The sequence below is a fragment of the Xenopus laevis genome, chromosome 4S (assembly GCF_017654675.1).
Source record: "Xenopus laevis strain J_2021 chromosome 4S, Xenopus_laevis_v10.1, whole genome shotgun sequence".
Lineage (NCBI taxonomy): Eukaryota > Metazoa > Chordata > Amphibia > Anura > Pipidae > Xenopus > Xenopus laevis.
Genome location: NC_054378.1, coordinates 111,133,968 through 111,157,952, shown reverse-complemented (window position 1 = coordinate 111,157,952; position 23,985 = coordinate 111,133,968). Strand labels below are relative to the sequence as shown.

Below are 23,985 nucleotides of genomic sequence, written 5' to 3'. Positions count from 1 at the left end.
AGCCCCATGCACCTGTTTTAATGCCCCTAGGTATCCTCACTTAATTAGTGGGCTCAGTATCTCCACTTACTTTGATGAAGGCACAGCTGCGGATAGAAAAGAAATGACCCTCCTGAAGAGAAATGCAAAAATATGGTAAATATACTGAGAATGAAACATTCTGTTTGGAAAAAGTGTTAACAAGATGCCCAGACAGAACATTTCTTGAACACGGAGCCACATAAATCTCTATTGTCTAACCAGTGTTGGTGTATTTATGGACCTTGAACTACAAGCTTCTCCTCTACTATCTCTTACCCCTCTTACTATGCATCCCTCTTCTTAATAAACGTTTTCAAAAGAGTGGGGGACACCTCCATCTTCCACCTTTTTTTCAGACATTCCTGTGCCAGATTTTTTATTCCTGGTGCATGTGTGGTGCAGACTTTTCAAAGAAATTTTTTAATGCCCATGTGCTTAATCTGAAGAGCATGGGGGGAGCATTGTGGCTGGCAGGAAAACTACTCCGTGTGCATTAACTAGGATAAGTAGTAACTGGGGGTCTCCAGCAACTCAAGCTGTTTTTGCCCTTTAGGGGCAAAAATGTGGCTCAGATTCGGGGAGATTTAGTCACCCGACGATAAATCGACTCTTCTTTGGGGCGACTAATCTCCCCGAACTGCCTCCCGTCGGCTAGAATCTAATTCACCAGCGGGATGGCACTGGTAGTGCTTCCTTTTCTGAAGTCGCCCGAAGCAACTTCGGAAATTAATTGCACCAATTGCCATCCTGCCAGCGATTTACATTACTTAATACTTAAGCAACAGTTTATATCAAATGAAGTGACATATTAATGAATCTTACCAACTGGTAATATATATATATTTCTGTAAATATTTTCCTTTTACATCTCTTGCCTTGAACCCCCATTTTGTGATGTTCTGTGTGCTGCCTCAGAGATCACCTGACCAGAAATACTGCAGCTCTAACTGTAACAGGAAGAAGACAGAACTCTTTCTGTTAATTGGCTCGTTTGACCTAACATGCTTGGTTTGTTTGTGTGCACTGTGAATCCTTGGATCCTTTTCATCTTTGAAAATGGCAGTTTTCTATTTATGATTACTCAATGACACATACTACTAAAAAATGTATATTATTATGAAAATGGTTTATTTACATGAAGCAGGGTTTTACATATGAGCTGTTTTATTCAATATATTTTTATTGAGACCTACATTCTTCTGGGGGTATAGTTTTCCTTTATTAAGCTCACAAATATATTGCTTATACTAGTGATGTGTAGGACAGGACAACCCACAAAACCTTGACCATCATCCTATGCTAACCTGCAAAATGTTGCTATTGTAGAACACGCCCCCAACCCATACCAGTGCCACCTTGTGCTGTATGTTCAGGTTCCAAGACATGGACTCTCACGAAGGAGTGTAGGCCTGTACTTCTCCAGTTTGACCCACAACCAAACCTAATCTGCAATGGTTAGCCAAATTTCAACCTGAATCCATCCATCAGTGGTGTGCCTGTGGGTCACCAACATATCAAGGGTCGTAAAGTAAATTAGAATTTTCGTGTTTCAAAATTCACACATTCAAATTAAATCCCCCTTTCTGAAAATCTATCACACCTCGACCATATTTGCCACCTACAGTAAAACCTGCCCGAGTTCATGTAGAAGTCAATGGTAGAAGTAATTGCCTTCCTGACATTCAGGTTTTTTTTTTCGGAGAAAAACTCGATTCGTACAAATCAAATTTGATTCGAATTTTTGCATCAGGACCATTCGATCGAATATTAGACATTCAAATCGTTTCTTAAATAACCTCCCAGTCGAATTGGGACATGTGATGTGATCCAGTTGCTATGATATCACAATCTGGAAGCAGTTTGTGTCTCTTTTGGGTTTCCTCCAGTTACTGGTTACCTCCCACACCCCAAAAACATACAGGCAGGTTAATTGGTCCTTGTTAATACTGACCCTAGTCATGTCATGTAAAACTGATACACTGATGTTGGTTACATTCACATTAGTTATATGTGACTATATTGTTGCGGTGCACTTAACTATTTGCTTTACAAAACATATAAATTTCTGAATCACAAGCGATTACCGTTATTTTCTTGTACAGGTATGGGACCTGTTATCCAGAATGCTCGGGACCTGGGGTTTTCCAGATAACGGATCTTTCCGTAATTTGGGTCTTCATGCCTTAAGTCTCCTAGAAATTCGTTTAAACATCAAATAAACCCAATAGGCTGGTTTCGCTTACAATAAGGATTAATTATATCTTTGTTGGGATCAAGAACAAGCTACTGTTTTATTATTATAGAGAAAAAGGAAATCATTTTTAAGAATTTGGATTATTTGGATAAAATGGAGTCTATGGGAGACAGCCATTCCGTAATTAGGAGCTTTCTGGATATGGTTTCCGGATAAGGGATCCTATACCTGTACAGTCTATAGGAGGCCTCTCATGCCTCCCAGTATTACACAAGAACTCAACCTTTTTTTTAAGTTTTAAAGGGGAAGTCCATCCAAAAACATTTTTTCTTATGTGCATAATGCATTTGCAGCGTAAGAAGATTAAACCTGGCTTTATCCTGACATGGCTCATAGTTCCTAAGGGTTTGCGCCTTTTGCTTTTTCCACAGATCTATTACTACTGTTTATACTGGGTGTTTAGTGTGCGGGGACTGATTGTAAGGGAAGATGCCCGTGTGGATAATCTATGCTTAAATAGTACAGGTCCAGGATCCTTTTCTACTTTTCATTGTTTCTTTACTTCAGCAGCTTAGTGACTTCTCTCTTGTGTTTCACTCCGTGTTCTCCTCCCTGACGCCACTTAATCTGACACCACAGGTCAAATTAAAACTCATGGAGGGGAGAATATCTGCTGCCAAATGAGCCCTCTAAATTCAGATGAAATCCTTCCACTGTCATTGTGGTTACGCTTCACTGTCAATTTGCAGATTTTGCCATTTTTATACAAATGAAGAATGAGCAGGGGGAGGAGCCATTGAATTGGAGGGTCCAACTGTTGAAACTTAAAGTCTTCAGGGCAGAACCTGCTACATTTCCGCTTAGGAACTGCAACTCCTTTGATCCTATAGGACAGGGTTGTCTGACAAATACAGGTATAGGACCTGTTATCCAGAATGTTTGGGACCTTGGGTTTTCCGGATAATGGATCTTTACATAATTTGGATCTTCATACCTTAAGTATACTTGAAAATTATGTAAACATTCAATTAAAAAGCTGGGTTTGCTTCCAATATGGATTAATCATATCTAAGTTTGGATCAAGTACAAGGTATTGTTTTATTATCACAAAGAAAAAGGAAATCATTTAAAAAAATTTGGATTATTTCATTATAATGGAGTCTATGGGAAACAGCCATTCCATAAATCAGAGCTTTCTGGATAATGGGTTGCCGGATAACTGATCCCATACCGGTACCATATATGTGGCCATACAAGTGGAAGCTATTTTGCTATGCTGTTGTGTGTTCTAATGGAAGACAAACATGCATTTGTAGCTGCAACTTATCGGACAGAGACAGACGCGAAGATTCGGGGAGATTTAGTTGCCTGGTGACTAATTGCCTCTTCTTCGGGGTGACTAATCTCCCTGAAAAGCCTTGCCGCAGGCTAGAGTCTAAATCGCTGACGGGGGGCATTCAGATCACTTAGTTTTCCAAAGTCGCCCGTAGTTTCCTCTTGAGGCGACTTCGGAAAATGAAGAGCTCCAAGTTCCATCCTGCCAGCAATTTAGATTCTAGCCGGTGGTAAGGCTTTTTTTCGAGGAGATTTGTCGTCCGAAGAAGAGGCGATTAAATCTCACCAAATCTTCGCATTGGTCTCTGCCCTTACAAATCAATTTGCTTTTCCGAATAATAATATTCCGAATAATAACAATAATAATTTTATATGTTCCTGGCAAGCTGGCCATATATGTAATTGGGAATGTTCAGCAAATGAGCAGACCTTTGCCCAATTTGCCCACCTATGTGTTAGGTGCTTATGTGTTCAAACAGAACTTTAATTTTCTTTTTGGGTCTTATTTAGTCAGCTGGAAGGTGAAAAGAGGGACAGGTAAAAATGTAACCAGTAAAAGGCTCGGATGTTTGTGCCTTGGGTGATGAAATAGGGCATGCAGAGTTGTACCCTAAGCCAACAAAAGGCCTTTTTCTTCTGTGTGTTTTATGATCAAGAATGTTTTCCAGGCAAACAACTAAAGCAGAAAGTGTCCCGTAGTACCGTTTAAAGCCAAACATTCGTATGGAAGTGCAAATGAAAAAATTCCATAGGTGAGAGTGCTTGCATAGAGATCTGCTGTTCAAATCTTGCCCCTCCTTATTCTGTAACCTCCTGCTTGCGGCACATATAGGAATGGAATAATTTGGGCTCATAGACATGTGTTTTTCATTGTTTTAACCCATTTCTCTCTATGGGAACTGTAACCAAGGGAGCGCACTGAAACTCCAACCACCGAGAAGAAGATCACACATTAAATGTAGTGGAACAAAGTCAATTTTAGAGGGGTTTGCCATCTGCGTGGGGTTTGCCATCTGTGTGAAAAGGAGCAGGAACAAAATAGTCATTAAAGAGAAAATAACCTTGTTATATCTATAATAACATTGCCTTTGATTGATATTTATAATTTTGCCATAAAAGTATTTGCCTGATACTTTTACATTGCCTTTCTTACCCCCATGTTCCTCTATGAGGGGGCTGCCATATTTGTGCAGCAGTAGTCGGTTCGCATTAGAAACTCTAGCTGACAGACTGAGATGGGACAGTCAGGTTGGCAAAATTGTCAGGTTTAGGAACTTCTAGTGACAATTACTTACAAAAGCAGAACTATCAGCAAAAAATGATCAACGTGACCTATATGTAACTTTTAATGTAGACTAAAATTTTTAGTGTCAGTATCACTTTAAGACTTAAAGGAACAGTAACACCAAAAAATGAAAGTGTTTTAAAGTAATGAAAATATAATGTACTTTTACCTTGCACTGCTAAAACTGATCTGTTTGCTTCAGAAACACTACTATAGTTCATACAAACAAGCTGCTGTGTAGCAATGGCGGAAATAATATTGTTATTACTTTAAAATACTTTCATTTTTTGCTGTTACTGTTCCATTAATTGTCATGGTTAAGTAAGTAGATGGGGTGAAGCATGTTGTGGGATCCAACAGCAAGAGAAACTAGAGGCCACTGGGACATGGAAGCAGAAGTGCTGCATGGTATTTTTTTCCTATTATGGGAAGTACTTTGTACAACTGTACTAGAGTAAGTTTTAAGTTGCATTTTATAGCTTTGCCAAAGGTTATGTAAAGTTACTCTTATGATTTCAATTTGGACTGGTTAACTGGATACATCTCTTCTGGGCTCTCAGGCTCCACTGAATATGTTTGATATCATCATTACAATTTGACCCTCAAGTGCATCTTCTGTCTTTCCCATTCAGGCCAGTAGGACCCACAAGAGGCGGTCATGGGCAGTTGGCTGAAATACACCAAGCCCTGCATGGGCCTGTAGGATATATTGGTCCCCTGCAGTCAAGATATATTGGTAGAGTTCTGCAGCAGCAAATAAAGGAATGATACCATTAAGAATTTTCTATTTTTTTTGGTCAAAACTCAAATTTGAATTGTGAATTATCCAAACTAGAGTTTTAATTCGAATTCACATTTCGAGATTTATCATTCTTTGGCCCTTTAAGAACTCGAATTTGACCATTCGCCACCTTAAAGGGCATGTAAAGGCAAAACAATAGAATCCAAATTTTACTTTGTTTAATGAAAAAGAAAGCTATCTCCAATATACTATAATTAAAAAATGTGTATCGTTTTTATAAGAAACCTGACTGGATGATGTGAAATTCTCCCTTCATTTACTGTTGTGGATCGGAATTGTCAGACGGTCCCTAACTGCTCTGCAGGGAAACAATCATACTAATGAACAGCAGGGGGAGCCCCCCAATACTTCCCAGCCATGCGGAACTCAAGCAGCTATGTTTTTTTCCTTGTAGATTAGTCAGCGACTGTGTAGGGACTTGTATTGGATTTTATTTTGGCTTTACATCCCCTTTACTGTTTCCAACTTCAGCTGCAGGGACAAAGATCATGGAGCCAGATTTAAACAGATAAACTGGGATTCTATTTGTGGGATTATTTTGCTCCAGCCACTGGTTCTGCAGAGTTGGAGAAAGTTTGTATTAAACAATACAAAAACTATAAAATCCACATTAGATTACATGACAACACAGGACCCAGTGAAGTCTGTATATTCTGATTATTAATCAGTTTTGCAGTATCCGCTTCTGGCAGATATTGACTTGTGCTGTTTTGATGATTTATGATGATCCCTAAGCAGCTCAGACCACACTGAGCATGTGCACAGTCTTGGTCTTGCAAAGATGTTTAACAAAGTTACAAGATGGTGACCCCCTGTGGCCAACTTTGAAAGCATAAATCATTAGTTTGATTAGGCTTGTGGTGCAGTAAGTTAATGCTTATGTTTAGTATATAAAATACAGCATTTCTAGCCTTATTCTGTTTTAGACTTTACTTCCCCTTCAAACTTGTCGAATTGCTGTATAAGTCAATGGGAGAGGTCAAGGGATCAATTTGGTGATGTATGCAGCCTTTCTAACGTTAGAGATTTTTTTCGGAGGAATCAAGTTTTTTTAATTAGAATTTGATTCGAGTTCTTAGAATTTTCAGGTCGATTCAATTCGTTGTAGCTGAGAAAATCCGATTTTATTAATACATTTTGAGTTTTAAAAAACTCTCATGAATTCAAAATTCGACCCTTGATAAATGCGCCTCTAAGTGTTTGAAATGCAGAAAGATAATCGGAAGAGCAGTAAATTTTTCAGCCAAAGCATCCCAGTACCCAAGATCAAGCTCAGCATATCTGCACTGTCCCACTGGCACAGGGTCGGACTGGGGGGCTTGGGGCCCACCGGGGCTACTTCCCCAGGGCCCCGCTCTGGCCCCCGCTACGGCGTGCTTTATTGGGCTAGTGTGCATGCGTCCGGCAACGCGCTTGTGCGCATGTGCGCAGGGCTACCTTTGTGCGCATGCACAGATCTCCTATTCTAACGCGACCCCGACAAAGTGGGGTCACGCTGCCCAACTAAGTAGCGGATCTGGGCCGACGGGGCCCACAAGAGCCCGGGGCCCACCGGTTTTTTTTCCCGGTGTCCACGCCGGCCCAGTCCGACACTGCACTGGCATACTCATGTCTGCCCTTCACTAGAAATGATGCTGCCAAGCACTTTAGTGCATCTGTTTAGTAAGCCCCAAACATATATCTGCAGTCTGTCCTAGATCAGCAGCTAAATGCTTGCAGTGCAAAAATATTTATACTCAACCTAAAATAAAAACTGCATGTGAACAATTTCTTAAAAAAACCCATAAATAATGCTCAGAAATTCTAGATTCCAGAGCTTAATGAAGAACAAGATGCCACTTGAAGAGTTCCAGAAAGTGTTTTTATTTTGGCAGGGCTCCTTATGAATAATACTTTATCCAAATAGAATTCTTTTTATATTTACATATTCTTTCATTTCTCTTTGGGTGGGTTATTTCTTCTATCCCATGAAATGCCTTCATCAAAATGACTGGGCATAATGAGCTTGGGAGAGGGGCACACAAACAGGTGCACAAGTCATTTCTGGTCCTCCTGATGTTGGATTATAATTGGCAATAAATGCTACAAAAAAAAGACACCAACACATAATAAACTTTAAAATCGCTCTCTTTATTAAGAAATAACTTACCGATACTCCGCTTGCGCTCCTCTTCAGAAACAGCGACAGGGTGGCGATCCATTGTGTGGCGCTCGATTTCTCCTCCCTGGCTATCTCCTATAAGGAAGGCAGGGAGGAGAAATGGAGCGCCGCGCAATAGATCGCCTTTTCTGAAGAGAAGCACAAGCAGAGTTTCGGTAAGTTATTTATTAATAAAGACTTAGTGACTTTTTTTGCAGCATACTAACAAATTTTTTTTACATTTTTTTTTTTTTGCTGTTACTGGTCCTTTAAAGGAAAATTAAACCCTAAAAATGAATTTGGCTAGAGATGCCATATTTTATATACTGAGCTTAGTACACCAACCTAAAGGTTCAGGATCTTTATCTCTTCTCCTGTCACAGGACCTCGCCATTTTGGATTTTGTTAGGAGTGTCAGTGGCACTGCACATGCTCAGTGAGCTCCGGGCAGCTGTTAAAGCTTAGAGTTTGTTGCATAATTATGTTTGCCTGTCATATAATGCTACAGGGCTGATTTTTATGTTCTGAAGCTAACTGTTGTGGTGTCAGAGCTGCCATGTAATTAGAATCCGTATTAATTACCAATTAGCCTTGTATTGTGACATTTCTATTCTATGTGTACTGTATATTCAGGGGTGCGCCGCCAATGAGGCGAGTTGAGGCACTCGCCTCAGGCGACAGCGCCCCCCTGGTTGCCATGGGCGGCAAAAATGTCGCTCCTGGTAACTAAGAGCCGAATTTCCGGTTTTCAACCCAGAAATTCGGCTCTTCTAGTGCAGAGAGCGCGATTGCGCTCTCTGCACTACCGACGTGGACCCCGACCCCCTTCTGGCGCTGAAGGTGAGTGCCGTGGATAGATGGGGTGGCAAAAACGAAGGCCGTCTCGGGCGGCAAATTGGGTAGGATTGCCCCTGTGTATGTTGTGAGCCGGTCCCTAAGCTCAGTAAGTGACAGCAGCACAGAGCATGTGCAGTGAATCAGCAGAAAAGAAGATAGGGAGCTACTGGGGCATCTTTGGAGACACAGATCTTTACTGTAGTTGCCTTGGGCTGGTACAGAAGCCCAAAACACATACCTCTGCGGGACAGTCCCGATTTTGACAGCTCAGCTGGCAGTCCCGAGTTTCTTACTGAGTCGTCTCGACTTTCCCTTTGATCTCCTGCACTGACTCGAGAAAAAGATGCAACGTTTCCATTAAAATAAGAGGATTTTGGCAGAGAGCTCAGAATATGTGGCAGGTGCGCTTAGATACTTTTGTAACAATTTAAGATAAGCAAAGATACAATTGTAACTATTTAAGATAATCAGGTCTCTAGGGAGAACTGAGACTAGCAGTTTAAAGGGCAATTCACCTTCATTAGCAAAACTATTATAACACATAAAACATTGCACTAAAACTCCCTGAAATGTGTTCAAACTTTCTTAACCTGCCAAATTTTGTAAAATGCACATGGTAATTAGAGGGTGTGGCTATAAAATGGTTTTTGTCCTTCTTTTCATTTTTCAAATGTTGGGAGGTATGAAAACATATAGTACAACATTAAACTTTAGTTCTCCTTTAATGGGCCCATACTTGGTATATAGAGTTAGAAGGGATCTATTTTGCCCTAATTGTGTGTAAATAGCGTTTACCACATCAGTGTTATGTATATGTTTGCAATAGACCTAATTCTTAATTTCACATCCGTGTTCCTTATTTTATGCATGTGTTCTATTTACATAGCAACCTGTGGACTCAACCCTGCAAATGACAGGAAGGAGAGATGAGGGGATTACTGCTGGCACTCGGCACTTATAGGGTTAAATTGGATGTTTGCGGAGGCAGCTATCAATATGCTATGGCACACAGGGAGTTAAGATTGCTAGCCAAACACACAGCACCATATTGCCTTTGGAGTAGCCTGAATGTACATGAAAGTGCCTCTTGGAAAGAGGAGGGGGCACATTTCCAGGCAACAAGCACTTGTAGTCCTCTGATCTGTTATTTATTTTTCCTTCACAATGCCGTAACCGTGCACTCGTTGTGCCAAAATGTGTCTTACGCACTTGCCCAGAGCCTGCCTTTCCTGTTTCCTAGCGCCAACACTTTTCTGTCCGTCAGGGCTGACTCTCCAGAATTTACTGCTCTCTTTTGGCACTTGTAGTTTACAGGCATGTTATATCCCATGGCTCTGAAATTCAGAGTGAATTCTGGTATGGTTTTAGGGCGGAGGGCGATGGGGATATTTGTCGGCCAGCGACAAATCTTCTCTACTTCGAACGACTAATCTCCCCAAATACCTTCCTGCCAGCAAGAATACGAATCGCCGGCGGAATGGCATACAAATCACTTCAGAAGTCGCCCGAAGTCGCCTCATGAGTAGTGATGGGCGAATTTATTCACTAGGCATGGATTTGCATGGAATTTCTGGATTTCACCGACTGCAAATGTTTTCGCGAAAATTTGCTGTGGAAAAATTGGCTGAGACCAAAAAAATTGTCACTAGTTAAAATTGTTTGGACTTTAATTGACTTTAATGCATTTGGACAAAAGAGTCCCGCATGTAAAAATTGTCACACTTGTCAAATTTGTTGCAGCAAAATAATTTTGACACCCATTGACATTAATGTGAATTTTAAGTAGTTTTGCTAATTTTTCGGTGAAGCAAAGAGGGACAGATACGCCCATCGCTACTCATGAGGAAACTTGTGCCTGCAGTGTGGGCCCCTGTCCCCTCTGGTCCTGTCTGTCAATCAGGAGTAATGTTTCTTTTGAGACAAGCGCTGCTTCTATTGGTTGTGGGGGGGGGGCTTGTGACATGGGAATACATAATAGTAGAAACCAGTGAAGTCTAACACAAATATGGGTTCAGTGGTCTGACAAGAACTATTCATTAACATCTGATGGGAATCTGTCAAAAGTGCCATAGGCCCCTGACCTGTGGAGAACAGCAGAGGGGAAAATCAGGAGCAACTTTTGGAAAGAGGTAATTGCCATTGCTCTCTGTCTGAGGGCAGCTGTGGGCAACATGCCCTGTTTTATTTACAAGGGTGTTTCACCTTTAAATGAACATTTTATATGGTATGGCGCAAAGCTTGGGGGCGTCAGGCACATCCTTCTATGTTGCCTACTCCATGTCCGGTCCCTTCCCTCCCTGACTGCTGCTGCTATGTTTCAGCGTATGCGCTCAAGCGACAATTTCACGCATGCACGCGCTCTGCCATTGCTGTGACCGGCCAGGTTGCCTAGGGTGCCTGGCCAGCCCTCCTGAGTGTAATACCATTGAGACTATAAAATTCAGCCAATACAATGGTGCTGAATCATGAGATCATACATACTTTTGTTATATAGCTAATCACTGTCATCATTACCCAACCCTTATGTAGAAATTTAATGGAAACAGCCTAGGAAGACGCAGTGCTGTGCTGCAAATTATCCTTTTATTAGACACTACGGGGCAGATTTACTAAGCTCGAGTGAATAATTAGAATGCAAAAATATTTGAATTTTGAAGTATTTCTTTGGGTACTTCGACCATCGAATTGGTCGAATTTGATCTGATCGAATGATTCAAAGTAAAAATCGTTTGACTATTCGATAATCGAAGTACTGTCTTTTTTAAAAAAAAACTTTGACTTCATACTTCGCCACTTTATACCTACAGAAGTGCAATGTTAGCCTATGGGGAACTTCCAGAGCACTTTTCTAAGTTTTTTTTGATTGAATAAAAATCATTCAATCGATTGCTTAGGGTTTTTTAACCCTCGAAATTCGACCCTTGATAAATCTGCACCTACATGTTACAAGTGTACTTTACCCCATTAATACAGTGGGTGGAGAGTAGATAGTCCGTCCCTAGAGGTTGGGTACGGGTTCATTACCGTTCTGTGCAATCACAAATAATTAACTACAAATGTAATGGACATTAGTCCATTTTTAATTACCACCCGGAGAACCCCACCCGGAGATCTTACAGATGAGCGTTTTTAGCTGCGCTCCCCTGTGTTCCAGTTTCATGCGTTCAGCCACAGGGGAGCGCAGGAGTAAATTTTTTTCAATGGGGCTGTACTCACACAGACGCATGTAAGCACCGAACACAGGAAAAATGCAACATGCTGCGCCCCAACTTGCGTTCGGCGCTTACATGCGTCTGTGTCAGTTCAGCCCCATTGAAAAGAATTCAGCACATCTACTCCTGCGCTCCCCTGTGGCTGAACACATGAAACCAGAAGACAGGGGAGCGCAGCTAAAAACGCTCGTCTGTAAGAGCCCTAAAAGTCCAAACTTAGTCCATTTGTATCCATATTGGAAAAAGTTCTTTAACCACTGTTGGGGGGTTATTTTCAACCTGGTTTAATACAAACATTTAACCAGAACTGCAATTGCTTGTCTACTGGGGCAACGCATTGACGCATAGGTAACCAGTTACGTTTGCATAATATGTATATTCATAAATTAGCCAGATATGCTTACATAATAGGTTAATACATAAATTAGGCAGTTTTGTTTGCATAATATATAACTCTACCCTTAAACTAACAGTAAAACTAAGGGCTCTTACACCCGGGCGGATTTACCTGCACTCTCTTGCGTTTCACTTTCTTCCGTTCAGCCGCAGGGGAGCGCAGGAGTAGATGCATTCAGTTATTGTCAAGGGGGCTGTACTCGCACAGACGCATGAAAGCACCAAACGCAGGTGGGAAGCAGCATGTTACATTTCACCTGCATTCTGTGCCTACATGCGTCTGTGTGAGTACAGCCCCCTTGACAATAATTGAGTGCGTCTACTCCTGCGCTCCCCTGCGGCTGAACGGAAGAAAGCGCAACGCAGGGAAGCACAGTTAAAACCGCCTGTGTGTAAGAGCCCTAATAGATAATTAATTCCTTACCAATAGACGGTTAGGGCAGGAGTCACTTGTATCTGTGGAGTAGAACAAAGTATGTGTTAGATTGGAAATTATAGGAAGCACCTAACAATCCACTGGTCATTTAGACCGTTTGGTTGCATACTATCCAATTTCTTGATCCACTCTGCTTCTCTCTGCCACAGTCCTCCTGTCACCCCCTCTTGTCTGTGCTTTTACAACTTTTACTACTAGCCACCACCCCTTGTGCCCAGTGCCCAAACAGTGTCTGATGCAGTTGTAGTGTCACAGGCAGAGTTGCACAAAGGGTTAATGATGAAGCCATATGCCTTTTCTGCATTATTCGGAATCTTCCAGGAGTACTTTAGATAAAGCTGGGCCGTGGGAGGGAGGCAAGGACTGTTTTTTCATGACACCATGTGGTGCTTTGGTAGGCGATGTACTCGGCGTCTGTTTATTATATATTATAATCTGTAAAAGAGATCTCACACAGTGGACGGGCAGTGGAAGCACGGATTGAGTGGCTTATGAGTAGTGTCTCTGTGCTGACAGAGAAGGCAACTGTCAGTGTGACAGAGGTATTTATAGTGGGGCCTCTCCTTGTGATCAGATGATCCCTCACTGGGACATTGTCTCAGCCTGTTCTAGAACTGACGGAGCACCACTGTCGGGCACAATGCTCATTTTGGGACGGGTCGCTTCACACCCAGGCGATATGGAGGCTTCTTCATCCACAGAAACCGTATGTACCATTAGTTGTATTCATGTGTGGTGCCGTCTGTGCTTGGTACAGTCTGATTATGCGAGTATCTTGCTTGATCTAGGCACAAGCATATAGCATATCTGTATATACAGCGAAACCTCGATTTTAAGTCCCCTGATTTTACATTTTCCCACTTTGTACATTTTTTATTTGTGGTCCCACCAATTTTTAATGCATTTCCTTTATTTTAAGTAATGCTTTCCCACATCAAAATTGTGTCCTGATGTTCCCAAAAACGGCTTTTTTTTATCCTCTATGAATGTTATTTGTGAAATAAAGAAGATTAAAATAGTAACCAGATGTATATGTTGCCATGGTTCTGCCTGTAAATGGTCAATTCCAATGAGTTTGCCCCTTATACAGTCCTGCACCAATCACTTATTGCTTTAGGTTGTGTATGTGACTGACAGAGAGCCTTGCACATTCCCCCCATAGTGTAACATTAACCCTGCAATGTTTAACCCTTGTTAGTAACACAGTAAATATTGTATCTCAAAGTAAAACAGACTCCTGTGCTTATATCCTTTCATTACATGCTGCTTTGACACATTTCCCTGATTTTACATTCCCTGGAAAACGTAAAATGGGGGTTCTACTGTATATATATATTTATTTATATGTACTGTTGTGTGCTGACCATATGTGCGTGTCCTTATGTATGCAATGAAGGATGTCACACTGGGAGCAGCGCATGAAGAAGGTGCAAGGTTAGCTGCATCTCCTATCCTTGCCTCCCATACTGTTGTTAGATTGCAACTCCCGGCAGCCTTTTAGTCTTGTATTTATGCTAAAAGGCTGTCTAGTTGTAGCCCAGAGGTTAAATTCGAAACGAGCCATGGGTACCCCTCCAGTTAAACTACAACTCCCAGAACCCCTATCAGTTTTGACATAGCACACATATCCATACAGTAGAACCCCTATTTTACGTTTTTCATGGGAGCAGAAAAAAATTATGTGAAATCCAGGAAAATGTAAAATCAGGGAAATGTATTATGCATAATATATAGGTGGGACCACAAAACAACAATCAGGGGATGTAAAATGGGGGTTCTATTGTAGTTACATAGTAAGTAAGGTTGAAAAAAGACACACGTCCCTCAAGTTCAACCTTAAAGGGGGGCTTCACCTTTAAATTAAATTTTAGTGTGTTATAAAATGGCCAATGCTAAGCAACTTTTCATTTGGTCTTTATTATTTATTTTTTGATAGTTTTTTCAATGATTTGCCTTCTTCAGATTCTTTCCAGCATTCAAATGGAGGTCACTGACCCCACCTAAAAGTAAATGCTCTGTAAGACTACAAATGTATTGTTATTGCTCTCTCTGAATTATATCCCAGTCTCTTATTTAAATCAATGCATGGTTGCTAGGGTAATTAGGACCCTAGCGACTAGATTGCTGAGCTTGTAAACCAGAGAGCTGCTGGAAACAAAAGCTAAATTACTCAAACACAAATAATAAAAAAAAGAAAACCAATTGTCTCAGAATATCAATTTCTACATCATACTAAAAGTTAACTTAAAGGTGAATAACCCCTTTAAGTCTGTATATAACCTGCCTAACTGCTAGTTATGGTAAGAGCTCATTTGAAAGCTTTGCACAGTCTTTGGAACTTTGGTATTTGTAGTTCTGCAACAGCTTAAGGTTCAATACAAAAACTGGAGGCAAGAGTTACGGGATTCCGGCACCCCACCCTCCTTTCCTAGTACTGCTAGTTCCTTACAGTGGTTCATTTGGGAGAACAGCGTTTTTGCTAATGATTAACACGATTTAGTTTAGGGAAACCCATGTCTATTTTGGGAGAGGACAGCTGCTTCCCACAATGTTACAGGAAGGAGAATAAGAGCATTATCTTTGTCCTCCAGTGTATTCCCTCTGTATTGGCCCGGTCATATGTCATGCTGTGTACACTGCAACTCTCAGACTGAGGTTGTCAGGGGATTCTGGGAGTTGTAGTACAACTATGTCTGGGGGCTGCTGTAATCCTGTAATACGAAATCAGTTCAATTCTATGTAATGTGCCTTTAGATGACAAATTATCATACATGTAGTTTGTAATCTCCTCCAGTTTAAAGCTCATGTGTATAAGGGGGGGCTGCATCTTCTCAACAGGACGACCAGCTGTCAGGGCAAAAGATTAGGGCATGTCCTTGCTACTACAGGAGTGGCACCTGTTATCCAGAACGCTCGGGCCTGGGTTTTCCAGATAACGGATCTTCATACCTTAAGTCTACTAGAAAATCATTTAAACAACAATTAAACACAATAGGCTGGTTTAGCCTTCAATAAAGATGAATTATATCTTAGTTGGGCTCAAGTACAAGCTACTGATTCGTTATTACAGAGAAAAGGAAAATTGTTTTTAAATGTATTTAATTATAATGGAGTCTATGGCAGACAGCCTTTCTGTTATTCAGAGTTTTCTGGATACCAAGTTTCCAGATAATGGATCCCATACCCGTACTGGTCACTCTGCTACACTGGGGTGGCACTGGCACCCTAAAGGTGGCCATACATGGATAGATCCGCTCGTTTGGCGATGTCGCCAAACGAGCGGATCTCCCTCCGATATGCCCACCTTGAGGTGGGCAATATCGGGCTGATCCGATCGTGGGCCCTAGGGCCCAACGATCGGATCCTAGCGTTCGCAAGCGGGCGGTCGGATCGTGGGACCGCATCAACGAACAGATACGGCCACGATCCGACGGGATTTTTAATCCCATCAGATTGAGATCTGGCCGACTTTCGCCCAGATCTCGATCGTGGAAGCAGTCGGGTGCCCCCATACACGGGCCAATAAGCTGCCGACTCGGTCTGTCGGCAGCTTTTATCGGCCCCCGTATGGCCACCTTAACTCATACAGTGTGGTGTGGTCCCTCCTGCTCCCTCCATAGCATGGCAGGGTTCCATATCTGTGCCGCCCACTCTCAGCATGGCACACCAACTGGCACTTATCAGGTCACTAGTACAAAGGGCTGTGTTAAAGGGAAAGTTCTATTTCATCTGAATATTATCTCACATTATCTACACGCTAATCCTTGAATATAGTTTAATTACTCTCAATGGCAACGATTTTACAGCATATCTGATTGTTTCAACCTGTTTCCTCCAAAGTAGACTCTGATCAGAACTTTGGGTTCACCTAGTGCCACTCACTGGCAGATATCAGGCTCGATTGGGCTTAAACAGTTCAGCAAGCAGTTTTAAAGGAACAGTTCAGTTTAAAAATAAAACTGGGTAAATAGATACAAAACAAAATTTCTCTAATATAGTTAGCAAAAAATGTCATCTATAAAGACGGGAGTGACTGGATGTCTAACAGAACAGAACAAAACACTACTTCCTGCTTTTCAGCTCTCTAACTCTGAGTTAGTCAGCGACTTGAAGGGGGGCCACATGGGACATAACTGTTCAGTGAGTTTGCAATTGATCCTTAGCATTCAGCTCAGATTCAAAAGCACTGTGGCCCCCCTCAAGCCACTGTCTGGTAACCAATCAGTGGACACCAAGAGAGCTGCAAAGCAGACTCTTATCTCAGACCTCCTGCTTGTGACTCCTGAAACAAAAGTTGCAGAAGCTAGCTGATTCACACTGCTGAGTGCTACATTGTTACAGGAGTCAGAACCAGGGAACAGAAAGGGATACTTAAAAACGACTGCCCATGTTCTAATAAAATTATTTTGGAAAGTTGCTTAAAATTACATTTGCTTTTAATTGGGCAAAACCAGTTTTTGGGAGCCATCTCTTTTAAAGTGTGAACTTTTATGAAAAGTCCAGGTGTGTATGGTTAATGCCAGCCCTGTCCCTTATGCTCTATATTTGTGCTTGAATTAGTTACATAGTTACATATTATAATAAATCTGAGGATAGGGTCTCCAAATTGTAAGTGATTACTTGCCACATAGAAGAAGAGGCCCAGGTGCACCCTCCTGAGCCCTCAGAACGGGGAGCGAACTGAATATTCTTTGGAGCAGGCACTCAATAAAGGCAATCTTCCACCAGGCAATTAATTCAAAGTGAAAAAAACTGTTTATTGTGTCCACAACCTTATGTGTTTCGCGTTACAAACACTTGCCTCTGATTAAGTGTTTGTAACATGAAATGTGTAAGACACAATAAACTTTTTTTCACTTTGATTTAATTGCCTGGTGGAAGATTGCCTTTATTGAGTGACCTCCAAAGAATTTTATACTTTCATAGTTACATAGGTAAATCTGGTTGAAACCTAGTCTATCAAGTTGAACCCCTCCAAATAAAAACTCAGCATCCATACACACACCCCTCCCTACTTTCACATAAATTCTATATACCCATATCTATACTAACTATAGAGTTTAGTATCACAATAGCCTTTGATATTATGTCTGTCCAAGAAATCATCCAAGCCATTCTTATAGTCATTAACTGAATCAGCATCACAACATCACCCGGCAGTGCATTCCACAACCTCACTGTCCTGACTGTGAAGAACCACCTACGTTGCTTCAAATGAAAGTTCTTTTCTTATAGTCTAAAGGGGAGGCCTCTGGTACGGTGATCCACTTTATGGGTAAAAAGGTCCCCTGCTGTTTGTCTATAATGTCCTCTAATGTATAAAGTGTAATCATGTCCCCTCGCAAGCGCCTTTTTTTCCAGAGAAAACAACCCCAACCTTGACAGTCTCCCCTCATCATCATCATCATTTATTTATATAGCGCTGTCAACAGGGGCGCTCCACCAATGAGGCGAGTTGATGCCGCTCCTGGTAACTAAGAGCCAAATTTCCGGTTTTCAAACCGGAAATTCAGCTCTTCTAGCGCAGAGAGCGCTATTGCGCTCTCTGCACTAATCGTCGCGGACCGCCCCTGCCCTCTCCGGCGCTATAAAGGTTAGTGCCGGGAGGAGGGAAGGGGGCGGCGAAAGAAGGCCGCCTCAGGTGGCATTATAGCAAGAATCGCCCCTGGCTGTCAAGATACGCAGTGCTTTTCATAATTTAAGTCTTCTATCCCTCTAACCCAGTGATCCCCAACCAGTGGCTCGTGAACAACATGTTGCTCACCAACCCCTTCGATGTTGCTCCCAGTGGCCACAAAGCAGGTGATTATTTTTTAATTCCTGGATTGGTGGCAAGTTTTGGTTTCATAAAACCAGGTTTATGACCAAACAGAACATTCCGTAGGCTGTCAATTCAGATAGGACTACCAAATAGTCAATTACACCCCTTATTTGGCACCCCAGGGATTTGTCTCATGCTTATGTCGCTCCCCAACTCACTTTACATTTGAATGTGGCTCACGAGTAAAAAAAGGTTGGGGACCCCTGATCTAACCAGTTTAGTTGCACTCTCTCCAGCTCAATTATATCCTTCTTAAGGACTGGAGTCCAAAACTGCACTGCATACTCCAGATGAGGCTTCACCAGGGACCTATAAAGAGGCATAATTATGTTTTCATTCCTTGAGTTAATGCCCTTTTTTATGCAAGACAGAACTTTATTTGCTTTAGTAGCCACAGAATGACACTGCCTAGAAATACACAGCTAATTAACAAAATCAACTTGTAAAGACTAATCATTTCCTCTTGCAATCCCCGACCTTGACAGTCTACCCTAATTTAAGTCTTCCATCCCTCTAACCAGTTTAGTTGCACTTAGTCTCTGCACTCTCTCCAGCTCATTTATATCCTTATTAAACTGGAGTCCAAAACTGAACTGCATACTCCAGATGAGGCCTTACCAGGGACCTATAAAGAGGCATAATTATGATTTTATCCTTTGAGTTAATGCACTTTTTTATGCAAGACAGAACAGGGATGCAGGTTTAGCCTTTTAATTCTGCTTCCGGCACATTGCTGGTACCCTTCGGCACACTGGGGATGCTTGCATAGACATATTTATATGTCTGTGGTTTCCTGCCACAAGCCTCTTTCTCATCAGCTGATGCCTGAACTGGTTTAGTCAGTAGTCTTATCAGTGGGTGACAGGAAGGGCAGAGGCTGCTATTATTGTTGAATAATAAAGGTATTTTCTGCTGCAGAACTGCAACTGCAATGCCATTGTGGCACTTCTTTCTTCAAAAGGTGGTAACGATGATTTTAAGGGGGTCCATTTCAATTCATTTTGAACCCACCCCATGGTTCTGCTTTTCAACGTTAGCGTTCTCACCCGTAGCTCTGGCCTGCCATCTTCTGGCATTATGTAGTAATTGCACGCTGCAAGAAGATGCAGAGATCGATTACTATCTAGATTCCACAGATTTTGCTTGTTGGAAATCTCAGATTTTACCCGACTTGCCATTTTTTCTTTTTCTAATCATAACTAGATAGCACTTTCCTATTGCGGTTAGCGCAGAGGCAAGCAGTATAAAAACGATCATGACCTATAGGTAACTTTTAATGTACATTCATATATTAAAATTTACTTTTTAAGTGTCAGTATCACTTTAAGTTAACTTTTGGTATGACGTAGAGAAAGATATGAGACAATTTGCAGTTTGTTTTCATTTTTTATTATTTGTAGTTTTTTATAGTTATTTCGCTTTTTATTCAGTAGCTCTCCAGTTTGATATTTTGGCAATCTGGTTGCTAGGATCCAAATTAACCTAGCAACTATGTATTGATTAATTTCAGCAATCGGGTTGCTAGGGTCTAAAATACCCTGGCAATCAAGCACTGATTTGAATAAGAGACTGGAATATGAACAGGAAAAGGTCTGACTAGAAAGATGAGTATTAATAAAAAGTAGCAATAACTTTAAATTTGTAGTCTCTCAGAGCATTTGTTTTTTAGATGGGGTCAGTGACCCCATTTGAAAGCTGGAAAGAGTCCAAAAAAAATTACAAAAAACTAACAAACTATAAGAAAATAAATAATGAAGACCAATTGAGAAATTGCTTAGAATGGGCCATTCTATAACATACTTAAAGTTAACTGAAAGTTGAACAACCCCTTTAAGTTAACTTTACTGCGTTATAGAATGACCAATTGACCAATTCTGAGCAACGTTTCAATTGATCTTCATTAATTTTTATAGTTTTCTAATCATATGCATTCTTCTTCTTCTGACTCTTGACCAGCTTTCAAATGGGGGTCAGTGACCCCCATCTAAAAAACAAATGCTTTGTAAGGCTACAAATGTAATGTAATTACTACTTTTTATTACTCGTCTTTCTATTTGACCCTCTCTTATTCATATTCCAGTGTCTTATTCAAATCAATGCATGGTTGCTAGAGATATTTGGACCCTGGCAACCAGATTGCTGAAATTGCAAGCTAAAAAATTCAAAAACCACAAATAATAAATATTGAAAATCAATTGCAAATTGTCTCAAAATGTCGTTCTCAACATCACACTAAAAGTGAACTCAGAGGTGAACAACCATTTTAAAAATGCAAAACTAGAGGAGACTGGCACTTTATAATAAAGTACTACCAGTCTCCGACATTTGTTGGGAGCATGAAGTTTGTTTGGGCCTCTAGACATTAGGCTTTTTGTCCCAGGACTGAGGGAATTAGGCTGGCACTGGGCATTGTGTGTATACTAAACCGTACAGATGTAAAATTACGGAATTTATTGGTACATAAGAACGCAGCTTTACGCATTTCCTATCTAACAGATACTTAATCATAGGCTGAAGTATTACCTACCACACAACATATTTCAAGAGAGGAGAGCCAATAGGCATAAAGACTGCCTGTCTCAGTAGCAATTACTGGGAACCATTAGTGGTAGTTGTGGGCAAGGCATCAGAAGGGTGAACATTCCCCCAAATGGAGGCTTGGTAGCCATATTGAGTACTTTAAAGAGGACAAATCAGAACAACAGAAACTTTATAAACAAATCAACAAACCCCAAACCACTGTGTTAAACAACCAGAATAGAAATACATAACAATTCAAGAAAATTAAATATACAATTAAAAATAGAACTTACAGCGTATTCATTATTTATACCTAAAGGATATCTAGTAGCCAAACTAGAGATCCATTTGGTTCTAGATGAAGTAGCCTTTTAGTTAGATCTCCCCCTCTCAGATGCAGGGACACTCTCTCTATACCACATATTCAAAAATATTCAAGATTATTTGAACAGCATGTATGGAAATGTTTGACCACTTTGGTGCCCATATTATGTCTTATATTGTTAATATGTTCACAAGCTCTTTCTTTTAGAGTAAGACCTGTCTGGCCCACATATTGCTCACTATAATGCTGACATGAGACTAAATAAATTGAATTCCGTGTGTTGCAATTTGATGTACTGTTTAATCTCAAGGACAGAGACACACGTGGAGATTCGGGGATATTCGGGGGGAAAGTGGCACTTCGTTTTCTGAAGTTTCTTTGTGAGGCAACTTCGGAAAACGAAGTGCTCGGAGTGCCATTCCACCGTCAATTTTGATTCTAACCAGCGGGAAGGCAGTTCGGGGAGATTAGTCGCCCGATGAAGAAGCGATTTCTCCTGAATCTCCATGTGTGTCTTTGCCCTAAAAGTGAAGCCTTGTGTGATAACCACACTTGTTTCCAGGTCACACAGGGAGATTCGGGGAGATTGTCGCCGGCGACTAATCGCCTCTTCTTTGGGGCGACTAATCTCCCTGAACTGCTTCCCCCTGTCTTCCGCCTGCGGCATGGCACTCGCAGTGCTTCATTTTCCGAAGTCGCCACACGAAGAAGTGCCATGCCGCAGGTGATTTTTCATTGTAGCTGGCGGAAGACAGGGGGAAGCAGTTTGGGAGGTTAGCCGGCCCCAAAGAAGAAGCGATTAGTCACCGTGCAACTAAATCTCCCCGAATCTCCCAGTGTGACCTTACCCTCAAGTGTGGATCATGGGGATAAAACGGGGTGGGGCACCTCTTCCTTTACCCGGTGAGTGTAAAGCAGGCCATAGATGCAAAGATCTGATCGTACGCATCGAGGATTCGTACGATTGTCGGACCGTGTGTGGAGAGTTCCGACATTTTTCGCCCGGCGGAGATCGATCGTTTGGTCGATCGGACAGGTTAGAAAATTTCTGTCGGCTGCCGATAATATCTCTGCGTGTATTGACGATCATACAATTTTCAGTGGGAGGCTGTCACCAGCTTTGACAGACTTTGATCTGAATGGTTAGTGGCAGGTCGGGAGATGGGGAAGTCCGATCGTACGATGATTCGTACAATCGGATCTTTGCGTCTATGGCCAACGAAACTCAAGTGACCTGTGTATTTCTATTTTTATTGTGTATATACTGTTTCACTACATGACTCAACCATAGCAATCTGAAGCAACAACACACATGCAATACTCATATTATAAATGGCATCTCTACCGGCCATCAGCAGCCGAGTAGCCTCACTGATTTGCATAGCAGACAAACAGAAGCACTTGCCCCCAGAAATGCAAACAGATAAACACAGATGTCATTCCTGTTTGCTTTGTTGAGCTCATTGTTTATACAATAGGAACCAATCCCCACGTCTCATTAGCAAACAATCACTGGGAGGGCTTGTGTGATACTGCTTGTGACTCAGTAGCCAAGTTGCCACTTTAAGGCTGTGTCTGAGTCCCATAAACATTTAATGACAATACACAGCAGGAAATGAGATCAGGTGCAGTAGAATCCGCTACAGATGCATTATTGCATTGATTCCACATCCTCATTAGGGGAATGTTCACAGGCACAATCCACAAGATGAATCCGTTTCCTTATTCAGTACGGAGGCTTATATTCAGGGGTTGTACGGTCTGACTTATTATATAGCCCAATAGTGCTGTGGCAACTGGTTCAATATTCCTGACTCCAGTTGGGACCTTGTGTGATTACTTTCCCTGCCCACGTCAGTCTTTGGTAAGTTCACTTGTTTTATTCTGTGTTGTGATATAACATACAGCAGATATATAGGTGCCATGCAGCAAGGTTCTTCTGAACCCTCCAGAGCTCCATAGTGCTTACAACAGGGGAGCCCAAATGATCGATCGTGTTAAGGTTACATAAGAAATAGTTGTCTGTTAAATATAGAAATATACATTTTTCCATAAATCAGTATTTAAGTCATATTTTCCATGGGACAGAATGCTGACAATGCTTTTATGGATGTAGATCATAATGGGACAACATCACTAAAAGTAGACCTTGCATTAGTAAAGTATGGGCACTTCTGAACTACAATATAAATTTGTTTCATCATGTTGCAGAAGGATAAAGAGTGGGGTGACTGTAAGGAAGAAAATTAGGCCATGCTCTGGATTGTACTATTCTTATGCACCCAGATGATGTTGTACCTCTAAGCCAGGGATCCCCAACCTTTTGAACCCGTGAGCAACATTCAGAAGTAAAAGGAGTTGGGGAGCAACACTAGCATGAAAAATGTTCTTGGGGTGCCAAATAAGTGCTGTGATTGGCCATTTGGTAGCCCCTATGTGGATTGTCAACCTACATTGAGGCTCTGTTTTGCAGGACCCTTGGGTTTTATGCAACCAAAACTTTCTTCCAAGCCTGGAATTCAAAAATAAGCACCTGCTTTGAGGCCACTGGGAGCAACATCCAAGGGGTTGGAGAGCAACATGTTGCTCATGAGCTACTGGTTGGGGATCACTGCTCTAGGCCCATGTCCCACTCTTTTGTGAATGGTAACTCCTTGCATC

At 41.5% G+C, this 23,985-nt stretch overlaps 1 protein-coding gene across 7 annotated transcripts in view; it reads left to right on the top strand.

The window, feature by feature from the left end:
• tmcc1.S (transmembrane and coiled-coil domain family 1 S homeolog) overlaps positions 1 to 23,985 on the top strand; it is a 110,316-nt gene that overhangs the window by 64,466 nt on the left and 21,865 nt on the right. The window contains exon 1 of one of the 7 annotated variants that reach the window (XM_041561710.1): positions 13,173 to 13,364. The exons of 3 other annotated variants lie outside the window; for them this stretch is intronic. In XM_041561710.1, coding sequence (XP_041417644.1) covers positions 13,233 to 13,364 — 132 coding nt within the window. In that variant the 5' untranslated portion in view covers positions 13,173 to 13,232. Of the gene's footprint in view, positions 1 to 13,172; positions 13,365 to 22,923; positions 23,189 to 23,985 lie in introns of those variants that run through there. 3 more of the 7 variants (XM_018261369.2, XM_018261367.2, XM_018261370.2) reach the window with 3 other exon arrangements.